The sequence below is a fragment of the Anoplopoma fimbria genome, chromosome 19 (assembly GCF_027596085.1).
Source record: "Anoplopoma fimbria isolate UVic2021 breed Golden Eagle Sablefish chromosome 19, Afim_UVic_2022, whole genome shotgun sequence".
NCBI lineage: Eukaryota > Metazoa > Chordata > Actinopteri > Perciformes > Anoplopomatidae > Anoplopoma > Anoplopoma fimbria.
This window is the reverse complement of record NC_072467.1, coordinates 15,318,117-15,330,174: the sequence shown is the minus strand read 5'-3', so window position 1 is coordinate 15,330,174 and position 12,058 is coordinate 15,318,117. Positions and strand designations below refer to the sequence as shown.

Here is a 12,058-nt window from a genome sequence, read left to right as displayed (position 1 = left end):
TTCAAAATAAAATCATTTTTAATGTGTAGTAATGTTTGGCCATTCAAAGCAACGTCATCAGGGCACATGTAGCTGGCTATATACTGTAGGGATTATATTAAGTCATGAAGTCACAAAATAAAGCAAACCAATACATTGTTGTTGTTGTTGTTTTTTCAATTTATATATACATAGCGTTATATCATGTATGTGTCATGCGTTTAAGTGTGAAGGGGACATCTTTGGTTTTTTTTAGTTCTGGTGCTAGCTTGATGTTTTGTATTTCACATAACTGAGTCGCACTAAAGTGACGCAGCAGGGCCAAAAAAAACACAAAAAAACACAACGCAGCGCGAACATGGCGGCGCTGCTGAGAGGTCTCCGTGCTGGAAGGGCACTCAGGGGGCTGGGCAGCGGTGAGACAGGACTGCTGTATTGTTGTTGTCATATGTTACTAACGGACTGCCGCTGTCCATTTCTTCGGTTATATGTTGCATTTAGTGGGAAACTTGCCAGTGCTTGACGTAAGCTATCAGTGCCAAAGTCACTTGTCACAGACGGTGATAATGAAGGGCAGAACTAATGCCACCATTATGCTGGCTGTGGCGTTTGAAACTTCATTATTAGCAGTTTAATTGTTGGTTGACATGCTGCTACGTTTTGTTTTTTAAACCTTACTTTTTAAAAGAAACACTTTGCCGCAACTGTTGGGAGCCTTCTATCTGGTTATGGAAGCTGTCAAAGTCTGCTTCACCCAAATTGGCTATATTTAGCTAACGGTAGATTGTCTTGTTTGAAAGTACAACAAGTACTTACCGCTGACACTGACATACAGTGTGAAGTCATATTATAGTACATATAGACGTGGCCAGCCAGATTGGGTACTATTGCACTTTTTCCTATAATGCATAATCACCTCCTGTAACTGTAATTATTATTAATGTCACGGTACTACATATTCATTTGATTTGCAGGTGTCTGCACTAAAAAAAGGATTTCATTAAGCACTGATTACCTGTCTGTAATGTCATGATGTCCTCTGAGGAAAACAAATCAAGTGTTACAAACAGAACTCTATGCAATAGCCTTCACAAGTTTTCTATACGATGCAAAAGCTTTGTCTTGTATAGCTGAAGGTCTATGACCCAAAACCTGTAATGGCCCGTGCGTGTGTAGCAGTGTGCCGATGTATTTTCTTGCACCAAGTGTTTTCTGCGAGAGAAAAGCTGCTGAAAGATTACAGTGAAGGGTTATACTATAGGTGGTGGAGAGAGCGCCTGAAGTAACAGCCAGATTGACACAAGGTGCAAAAGTTTAGGTCCAAGTTTTACTTGGAACAAATTACAAAGTCCAAATATTTGTGGCAATGACTGTACGATATAAATGTGAAATCTCATCATGGGGTTTTGTCACATTTCTCTCCAAACCAAATCCTTAGAAGCTAAGGACTATATTTCTCTTCACAGTGGTTGCTGCACCAACAGTGCAGAGCGTCAGCCTGAGACGAAGCTTTCACCGTGCAGCACTGAGGCTTCAGGATGAATCCAAATCTGACAAACCCCCTTCCTCCTCATCCTCAACCTACCACGAGCACTACCAGGCCCACCAACACAACCCGGAATCTGACCCAGCAGCCGAGGAGGCCTCCAGGCCAAACACCAGGTCAGTCGATTAAAAAAACCCTTCACATCTTGAGATTGAAGAGTCATCGGAGTAAATTGGAGATGAAAATGTGTTGTTATGTCGGTAAACATAAGATTGTAGTGTGTAGGTTTTGATTCAGTTTTAATGTATCTGTAAATAATAGTTATGTAAATATTGTCACATGAGTGAGTTAAAATAGCTGTATAGTTGCTATCATGTTAGAGAAGTAAAAACATCAAGCCTGATTTTAAAAAAATATACAGGAATTATAATGTAAAAAAGTTTTTTAAAATAGGTTGGAAATATTTTGGCTTTCCATATAAAAAGAGATCATGAATTAGCGATATTTACTGGTATTCGAAAGTGTTGTGTCTTAATTAGCCTCTAATTATTGTGGTATATTTAAACTTAAAAAGATATTCAAGATGCAGAAAAACAGGTCCCCGTCTCTCCCTGAAGGTGATTAGTTAGTTGTCTTATTTCACAACTAACAAGTATATATGTCTAATTACATTGACTCGTAATTAGACATACTATATACTTGCGTTTTTGTAATGTTTGTTTTTTCACTATAAAGGATGTAAAAAGGTGTGGTCCTATCTGCTGCAATATGTATCAATTTGCACATTTGTATGTGATGTTGATGGTTAGTCGGACTTTTCACCTCACAGTCAAACAACTTCATTATGTTCACCATTGTCTCTAACAACAGAAGAGTGTGTGCACAGGAATAAACGCTCATACGCAGGTGCAGCGTTGTCTGGGTCTGTTTTAATTTTTTAATTACTGATGCTACAAATATTAAAAATGTATTTAATTTGGGGTGCACGTTTTGCTGTTGGCCACTGATTGCAACTCAAGTCCAAGAATGGGGCGCCAATTTCTCAAAACTATTGCCAATGGCAACCTGTCACCTCTTCCTGTCGAGCCGTGGGCTGTGTCTTCACAGGATTTCTGGGTAGTGAAACCCAAAGCCGTTCACCTTCATGCAAGAGGCTATTTATGAGCTCAACTCGTGTCATGTAGTCTTTCTGTCATTATTTTATCTGAACACATGTCTTTTTATTGTGTGTCTGTGTAAAGTTACCAGGACCAGGGCGGAGAGCAGGGTGAAGAATACGAAACAGAGGAGCAGCTTCAGGCTCGAGTCCTGGCTGCCGCTCTGGAGTTCGTCCCTCAGCACGGCTGGTCCATGGAAGCCATCGCTGCTGCTGCTGAGGTGAGCTGCTGTTAAAGAGGAAAAGTGAAGCTTTATGACAATTCTGCTGGCTGCATGGTAAAAAGACTTAACTCTCTCTATACATTAGTCTTAGTGTATTAGATACATGTATATGTATATAGTACACTAAGACAAATGTACCAATACATGGTAAAGGTGGGCTGATTTTATCAGACCCCAAAGACAAGACGTAAAAGTTACACATAAGTTGAATATTACCTGTCCTAGTTCTGTTTGGTACCAGCAATGGGTGCCTGCAAAATATGGCATATGAAGGAACCCAGTGTATTTTCATCTGGAAGTTGAGATGTGTCAGGTAAAACAAGTGACAAGTAAAAGTGTCTTTCAATGGTATTTGTTATTTTTTCATTTATTAATACATTTTTATGTTAGTTACAATTATTATCATTATTATATTTATATATTTTATAATTTATTTTATTTTAATCCAATCAATCAAAGTGTAAATATAAAGGGAAGTAAAACATTCCTTCTGATAATACAGATGATGTCTTGATGATTAATCGTGTGTGTGTGTGTGTGTGTGTGTGTGTGTGTGTGTGTGTGTGTGTGTGTGTGTGTGTGTGTGTGTGTGTGTGTGTGTGTGTGTGTGTGTGTGTGTGTGTGTGTGTGTGTGTGTGTGTGTGTGTGTGTGTGTGTGTGTGTGTGTGTGTGTGTGTGTACCGTGTGTACCAGACACTGGGCCTGTCCTCTGCCTCCACTGGTATGTTCTATAATGGAGCTGGAGACTTGGTCCTGCACTTCATCGCCCACTGCAACTCCCAGCTGACGGAGATCCTGGCTGAACAACACAACCAGGTCCAGCTGGGCCAGGCCGAGTAACACACACACACACACACACACACACACACACACACATCTGCTGTTTTTATAAGCTGTAAAACAAAAACAACTTTCACAGTTAGAGCTCCAAATGCAAAATTGCAGATTTCAGCTTTTGACTATGACATCTGTATTACAGACCAAAGAAGACTGCTGAATTTCTGAGAGATGCTGTAGAGACCAGGCTGAGGATGCACATCCCCTACATTGAATCTTGGTCACAGGTACAGTTCACCTGATGATGAGCACAATGAACAGCTGACCTCTTTGTCTTCTTCCATTTGTTTCTTCTCATCACTGGCAGAAGTCAGGACTGAAGGAGAAAAAACTTGCAAACATATTCCTACACAAAAAAGTTAAAATTAGTAAAATACAAAGTCCAATAGAAAAAAATATTCTAAAAAGTAAAAAACGGAAATTTGGTAAGTCCAAATGTTTTCCCCTTTTCACCCCCCTTTTTTATTTTTGGGAATTTTTGAAAACAAGTTTATTTTTCATTTGACTTCACACATTTTGACTGTTTTGTGTAGGTCTGTTACATAAAAATCAAATAATAATGCAACAAAATAGGAGAAATGTCTGGGGTGGGGTAGCACTTTTGCAAGGTTTTGCACATTTGATCTTTGACTTTGTGTCTGTGTCCTCAGGCGATGAGCATCCTGCTGCTTCCTCACAACATCCCGGACAGCCTGAAGCACCTCTCCACCCTGGTGGACGACATCTGGTACTACGCCGGTGACCGCTCCACAGACGTGAGTGGATCCTATCGCCCTCGATCCCCTTCTTCTTCTTCTTCTTCTTCTTCTGCTGCTCACACCTTCCTGTCCCCCTTTCATCACCACCCCCACAATATCAGGCCTGCAACCTCACAGGTTACTCCCCCCCCCCACCAACACCAGACTCCATCCCTGTTGACACCGTGGCCAGAGACATGACTTTTTACTGATTATCCGGCAGGTTTAGGTCATAGCTCCAGTCAGAAGTGAAATAACCATTCCAAACCAATGCTCAGCTTACATTAGCTTATGTATTCCTTTAGTAAGTTGCCATGGTCTAAGCATGATATTGTCTTAATAATGGGAAATAATGGACTTTAAAAAAAAATGGTCTTAACCTGCAATTGGTCAAAATGTTTCACTTGTTGCTGCTCGTGTAATGTAAGGCCCTTTTGGGGCCTCTTTCAAAAGTGTATGACATGAACTTTTCTGCACCGCCCCTCTCTGTTGTAGATGAACTGGTACACCAAGCGGGCGGCGCTGACGGGCATCTACAACACCACAGAGCTGGTGATGCTGCAGGACTCTTCTCCAGACTTCCAGGACACCTGGAGCTTCCTTGACAACCGCATTCAGGATGTCGTCAACATGGCCGCCACCGCCAAGCAGGTAGGGTGCTTATGTAGCATAACACAGGGGCCAGGGGCCCTTTACAGGCTGTTTGGAGAGGGATTTAGCTCTGAATAGTTTGATAACTCAGGCTACTCGTTGATATACTCAAACTAATCTCGTTTTGGCCTAAACGATAATAATTAAAGTTGATATCTCACGAGATCAACAGATGTACACTAAAAATAAAATAAGGCTTGTTTAAAAGAATAATTCTAAGACGAAAGGACAAGAGGGTGAACAAAGGAAATCTCCTGGTTTTATCTGTTCAGGATAGGTGTCGGGTCCCAGGGTGTGGCTTGATTTTATGGCTTTGTTTCTGCCAAGATTTCGGATTCCTTTGTTTCCTAGTTTCGGTGTGTTCTGGTTTGGTAGCTTAACTAATCTAACATTTTAAACAAATATCCCACATACTTTTCTTCACTATGAGCTTAATAGACCTTACACACTTGTATGGATACAGAGATGGAATTTCAGTTACATACATTTGGTATACAGAAGTTAACAGAGGTTATGCGTGTCAGATATGTGTTATCATCAATTGACCACTGGAGGGCAGTATGGTCACATGAGTCCGATCTGAAATATCTAAAAAAAATGATTTTTAACTCTGTTTCCCACGTCATAAAGACGGGAGAAAGACGTATTTTTATGAACTCAAATGTGAAACACTTTGAGTGGGGTTATTGAATACTCCAAAGACGTATACAGTGTTATACCGAGCTACATAGAGTAATTGTTAGACACTAAGGGTCAGTTCCTGTTTCCTTGACCCAAGTAGTTTATTACTTTGACCTCTGAAGCCCTTTGGTTCTAGTTCCTGGTGGGGCAAAGGGAGGAGGGGATGTTTACACATACAAACGAAAGGCATGCTTGAGTTCATCCCTTCATGTTTGCTTTTCCAGATGTTGCGTAATCATAGCAGTTTCTAAAGCTAATTTAGGTGGGTTAACGTACAAGACACAATATGGTTGTGTTACTGACGCAAATGGCCCCCATCTGTAGTTATGCAGTCTTATATGATACGGCACAATTTCATAATTTTATAGCTAATTATTTCGTTGACCACACACTACACTGTGAGAATCACTGGCATATAGCAATAAATAGCTGAACAAAGGGTTGAACAGAAGTGTGGTCACTGAGGAGTTGTTTTAAAGGGCCCATGTTGTAAAAAGTGAGATTGTAATGTCTTATTTGTATGTAGGAATTCCCACCTCTCTGTGTAACCCAACTTTAGCCATCAGATTTACCTGAATATGGGGCCAAATGAAAATGAAAACTGAACAATGGAGATGCTTTAATAAATCAATCTTATGTCCCTCAATCATAAGTGTGTTTCACTTTATTCTGTAGGCGCAGGCAACTGGTGAAACAATGGTGCAGGGGCTTATGGGAGCTGCTGTTACAGTAAGTGTGTTCATCACTCTTCTTTTCAATCTCTGCTCCTAAATTAGCAAGAAACCCCTCCTCCCCTTTGTAAATGTATACACACAGTCAAGTCTATCCTCTTAATTTGAAATTCTTCTTCATGACGGTACTAGCAATTGAATCATGTATTAAGAGTTACACATTTGATGCATTTTAACGAGGCAACACTGAAGGATGGATGTTTGTATTGTGTTTTACAGCTGAAGAACCTCACAGGACTGAACCAGAGGCGATGATGGAAAAAATCTCTCACCCATGCTGATCCCAACTGCCTGGACAGTGTCGAGAGCTGACGATAAATTTTAATTTTGCTCATATTTCTGATAACTGTAAAAGTGTGAAAGTATTGGGTTATGGATTGTGTTACTCTATTTGTCACAAGCCATGGTGATAAGCCAGTCTCTGTTCCCCTGGAAGACCGGTGGCTAGTCTTGTTTTGCTGTCCCAAGATTTCACTCTCCTGCTCAGATTATTTTTTCCCTTCGGACATAATGATCTGTCATTTCTTGTTGGATCGAAACTTCAATAAAGACAAAGTTATATATTGTGTATGTAACGTATGTGTTTGTTTTGTTACTTGTCTGGTTAATATGAATTCAGTCACCCATAAGATAGTTTGGGAGTATGGTTTTGAAGTTCATAGTCACTATTATTTTTGTCTCCGTGTCAAAAAAGATACAGTGACAAAAAAGACAGCACTGAACTGCTGCATTTATACTTATTAAACAAAAAAAAGTTTAATAATATACTAAAATTAAATTGTAAGCAAATGTAAGGCACAAGTCATCTTACAGAAAAATAATTGAGCGCTTTTATTTTGAAGAAAACCCTCCGGGTACAGTGTGACCCGGATATTAAAAAAAGGACCCGCCTCTATACATCATCGTGACCAATCAACGCTCAGATTGACATCTCCTGGCCAATCAGCGTGTAGTAAATAGTTCCGTGGAGGCCTTCAACTCGAAGCAGCGGTAGTTGAGTGTGTTGTCGAATTAATAACGCCAATTTTTAGGCTCATTTCACTCCAATAATGCCGTATGCTAACCAGCCTACGGTGAAAATCACAGAACTGACGGACGAGAATGTCAAATTCGTCATTGAAAACACCGACTTGGCGTGAGTATTCACTTATTTGTTCATTCAAGAAAGCGTGTGTGTGAGCAGCCATTATTAGTCTCATTCTCTGAGACGTTAACGTTACATTAACAATACACGTTAAATAACTGCGCAAAGGTGCTTACGCCACGCACTTAAATTATAATTATAGTATTATAATGCTGTTTGTAACTGAGAATCTCTGTAACCAGCAATTGTTTTTAGATAACTCTAGTTTACAATACATTACATACACGTTTAAAGGTGGAACACTTGCTATTCTGGGCAACACTGAGGTTTAGGAAGGATTGAAAGTAAAACGAAAATATTCTTAAAGGGTCGTTTTGTTAGTCAGCAGTCGTGTGTTTCCCGGCATCCTTAATGATTAATTCAGTGTAATTTCTCTTACTTTGTCTTTTTTCCTTTTCAGGGTTGCAAACTCCATCCGCCGAGTCTTCATGTCAGAAGTCGCCACTATAGGTATAGTGACCTTTTGTTAGCTTCTATTCTAAATTATGAGTATCATTGTGTGAAAATGTGTCTCGGGTAACTGGATATATATATATATGACAAATTATGAAGTTGAAGAGAGTTGAGATGGGACTGCATCAGCACCATTGGAACACTGGGAATTGTAGTCTGTCTCACAGTAATAGGCCACAAAAACATTCTAATTGACTAAATGGAACATGTGTTACTTTATTTGCAGCAATTGACTGGATCCAGATCGATGCCAATTCCTCAGTACTGCACGATGAGTTCATTGCACACAGAGTGGGTATGTATCACGGTGTTTAGGAATGCGCTTTCAGTGAAACTCCATGGTAGTAATTGTACATGCGTTGTTGCAGTATAACCAGATAGGTCTGGTACTTGTAAATGCTGCTGTTTGACATTTATGTTTCCGTTCCTTTTTCGTCAGGTCTCATACCTCTCACAAGTGATGACATCGTGGACAAAATGCAGTATTCTAGGGTATGTTTACTGTCGTATCAGTGATCAGGGAACCTTAAATGCATCACCATTATTAAGTGACCACTTCCGTTGTTTTCCAGCTCTGAACTCAAGACTAAAAATAATTTGGATTTAACAAAGAGGTCTGAGGACAGATGATCCTCAGGTTGGGGTGCAACGGATCGCAAAACTCAAAGTTCGGATCGTATCACAGTCACAGTCATTTTGAGTCATGGGTCGGATTAGTAGGAAAAAGGGAGCAAATATAGTTTTTAGAGATACCTTGATCACCTCATCAGTCCACTCCAGTTTTTGTTTTTGTTATGGCAGCTGCTCTACAAGGCTCCAGAATATCCTTTTTTCACCAATGTCCCAAAAAGTAATTTCAGTTTCCCCAAAGACAATATAAACTGTCAAAAAACATGCTGATCTCCAGATCACATCATTTTCAAATGAGCAGATGGTGATCGACAGTAAAACCTCCGGTATCCACCGTGTCTGTCTATAATTTCTCTTGTGAATAATTCCTGTTTTGCCACCTCCTTTATTATGTTTTATTATCATTTTTTGTTCAAAAGTGCCCAATAAGTGTCTGTATCATTTATATATTTTTTGAATACTAATGTAATAATTTCATGATGGCCTTATACCCTGAATCTTGATGCAGTTTTGTCTATAGACTACAAAATAGCTAGTACATTGATGGACATCAGCTTGACTGCTTTGCATGTGATTTTTCTATACCTGAACAGATGGTGTATATATTCATGTTTTTTTAAAACAGATCCCCAAACCCATGTTTTATTTAGAATATTGTGTATAATAATAAGAATATTATACCACTGTGTTGGCAGCGCTTGTTCCTGTTTGTAACTTAGTTCACTAGACGACAGACATTATTTTCTCTGCTCCTCCCACAGGACTGTACCTGTGACGACTTTTGCCCGGAGTGTTCCGTTGAGTTGACGATGGACGTTCGATGTACCGAGGACCAGACGCGTCATGTCACCTCTCGTGACCTTTTGTCCAACAACCCCAGAGTCATCCCGGTGAGTCCTCTGTCCTTTTATTGAAGTCATTATAGGGGAGCTGAAGCAGAAGAAGAAGCTGACCGTGTTGTCTTTCCAGGTGACCTCCAGGAGTCGAGACAACGATCCCAACGACTACGTTGAACAAGATGGTAAGCTTTAATCTATCCTGAGGGATAAAGACTGGCTGTTAAAGGAGACATATCATGCTCATTTTAGGGTTCATTCTTGTATTTTGGGTTTCTATTAGAGCATATTTACATGTTTTATTATTCAAAAATCACTTTATTTTCCTCATACTGTCCTTTAGTCACCCTATGTCTGAAATGCTCTGTTTTAGCGCCAGTCTCTTTAAGCATTCATTCAGAAAAAGCCCAGTCTGCTTCCATGTAGACACAAACCACTTATCATCAAACATGGCCAAAATAACCTCTATTGCTACTTGGAAACCAGGCAACGTCCTGTGTGGGTCCATAACATCACCCCGATACTGTGGTATGAGCCCAAAATAAACCCATTTTTCTGTGCAATAAACGAATGAAAAGGATGCCGGAATAACTTTACATGGGGGATTTGTGAAAAGTCTAAATTCATGCTTGGTCAGGTCTGTCACCAAGACGAAAAGCAAACAACTTTTGAAATGCTTGTTTTCTGAATGGAGTTTGGATCAATGAGTAGTAGGCTATGCTAACATTTTTACACATAGTTTCATCCCGTCCCTGCAAAAAAAATCCTTAGCATTTGGTGTTAGCACCACTAGCCACATTAATGTTGGGTGTCCTGTTTTTTTCCATAATTTTATCTCACATTTGAAACAACCTTTCCCCTACTCTCTCCACTTCCACCTCTTGTCGTTTATTGACACAACGTAGACATTTTACTGGTGAAGCTCCGTAAAGGTCAGGAGCTACGGCTCAGGGCGTACGCCAAGAAGGGCTTCGGCAAGGAGCACGCCAAGTGGAACCCAACAGCGGGGGTGTCCTTCGAGTACGACCCAGACAACGCACTGAGGCACACGGTCTTCCCGCGACCCGAGGAGTGGTACGATTACATTTCAATACGGCTCTTTGTGGCTGGATTAATGTTTAAATATTGACCGGTGGCCGAGTGATGAATTGATGTCCTGCTTCCCTCTGGTTCCTAGGCCAAAGAGTGAATACTCTGAGATTGAGGAGGATGAGGTTCAGGCTCCCTATGACCCCAATGGAAAGCCAGAAAGGTGACATTTTACTTAATTATTTTTAATTTAAATTTTTTAGTCCATAAACTAATCTGTGACATTTTCCCCTGCCCAGGTTCTTTTACAACGTGGAGTCGTGTGGCTCGCTGCGACCGGAGACCATCGTCATGTCAGCCCTGGCCGTCCTCAAGAAGAAGCTCAGTGACCTGCAGACTCAGCTGAGCCACGAGATCCAGAGCGACGTGCTCACCATCAACTGAAGACCACGCACCAACGGAACCGGACCTGCATTCATTCTGATCCCGCGCTGCCTGGATCACACATACTGTTTAAGGAATTGGATGGATCCTCCCCCTGTATACAGGCCTCAGATCTGTATGTGTCTGTCAGCAAAATAAAATGTTTCAATATTTGAAATCAACACACATTATTGGGATTAACATCCATGTACAAACATATGAGATTTCAGTACCAGCAGTGATTGTAGCTCAAGCAGTGTGTGGGAGCTTGTCTCAGAATGAAACAGATTTTGGTATTGTTGTCGGCAGTGTATTTACACTATTAGATTATTATTTTGTTACATGTAACTTTTTAAATAAATCTGTCCTGAGGAACTTTGTAATATGTTATTTAGTGTTTCTTTATTGCCATTTCTTAGTGGGTTTTTGAATTTTTAGGATGTTTAGATTTTTAGTACAAATGTTCGAACACATGTAAAATTGGGGGTAAAAAAATACAAATTAGCTCTGCAAAATTTAAAATGAAGACAAGGGAAACTAATAAGTAAAATGTTTTAAGTAACTTTCAAATGAAACAATTTAATGTATTATTTATTTGTCGGAAATCTTCAATTTTTCATTGTATAGGGCTGCATAGCGACAGGTAAACAGCCAGCACTGTGAACTTTGTTTCTTTATGCTTATTACCATAAATATGCTCTTATCGTATATGTACGGTGCCAGACGTCATGGGGGATGCAAGTGGGAACTGCACTGTAAAGAACTTACAGAAGTATTTCAATATCTTGGTCAGACAGAAAATATCACATGGAGGGTAATGTAGCTTCAAAGTAAAAGCACACCTTAGCTGTTGTCATTTTGATAAATTATTATTATTATCTTCACACTTGTTAAAGGGACAGTTCAGCCCACAATCAGAAAACATTTTTACCTTTCCCTTCTTAATTGTAGTGCTATTTATTAATCTAGTTTGTTTTGGTGTAAATTGCTCAGTTTTGGAGATATCTGTCACACAAAATAATCTGCAGAATTTGTGAGCTGCTCACAAGTCGAGTGCCATC

The 12,058-nt window shown here is 40.0% G+C and overlaps 2 protein-coding genes across 2 annotated transcripts; both read left to right on the top strand.

Moving 5' to 3' along the window:
* The first annotated feature begins 284 nt into the window (after positions 1 to 284).
* Positions 285 to 7,050, top strand: coq9 (coenzyme Q9 homolog (S. cerevisiae)). Its single transcript, XM_054620252.1, has 9 exons — positions 285 to 395; positions 1,446 to 1,641; positions 2,707 to 2,842; positions 3,539 to 3,681; positions 3,825 to 3,909; positions 4,333 to 4,437; positions 4,915 to 5,070; positions 6,427 to 6,480; positions 6,702 to 7,050. Exons 1-9 carry the CDS (start codon positions 338 to 340, stop codon positions 6,735 to 6,737), a joined length of 969 nt encoding a protein of 322 aa, XP_054476227.1. The 5' UTR covers positions 285 to 337; the 3' UTR covers positions 6,738 to 7,050.
* A 382-nt stretch (positions 7,051 to 7,432) lies between these two features.
* Positions 7,433 to 11,374, top strand: polr2c (RNA polymerase II subunit C). The gene is made up of 9 exons (XM_054620246.1): positions 7,433 to 7,617; positions 8,027 to 8,076; positions 8,306 to 8,374; positions 8,519 to 8,571; positions 9,471 to 9,599; positions 9,679 to 9,730; positions 10,451 to 10,619; positions 10,723 to 10,797; positions 10,874 to 11,374. The coding sequence occupies exons 1-9, from the start codon at positions 7,532 to 7,534 to the stop codon at positions 11,016 to 11,018; spliced, it is 828 nt and encodes a 275-aa protein (XP_054476221.1). The 5' UTR covers positions 7,433 to 7,531; the 3' UTR covers positions 11,019 to 11,374.
* The last annotated feature ends 684 nt before the right edge of the window (positions 11,375 to 12,058 follow it).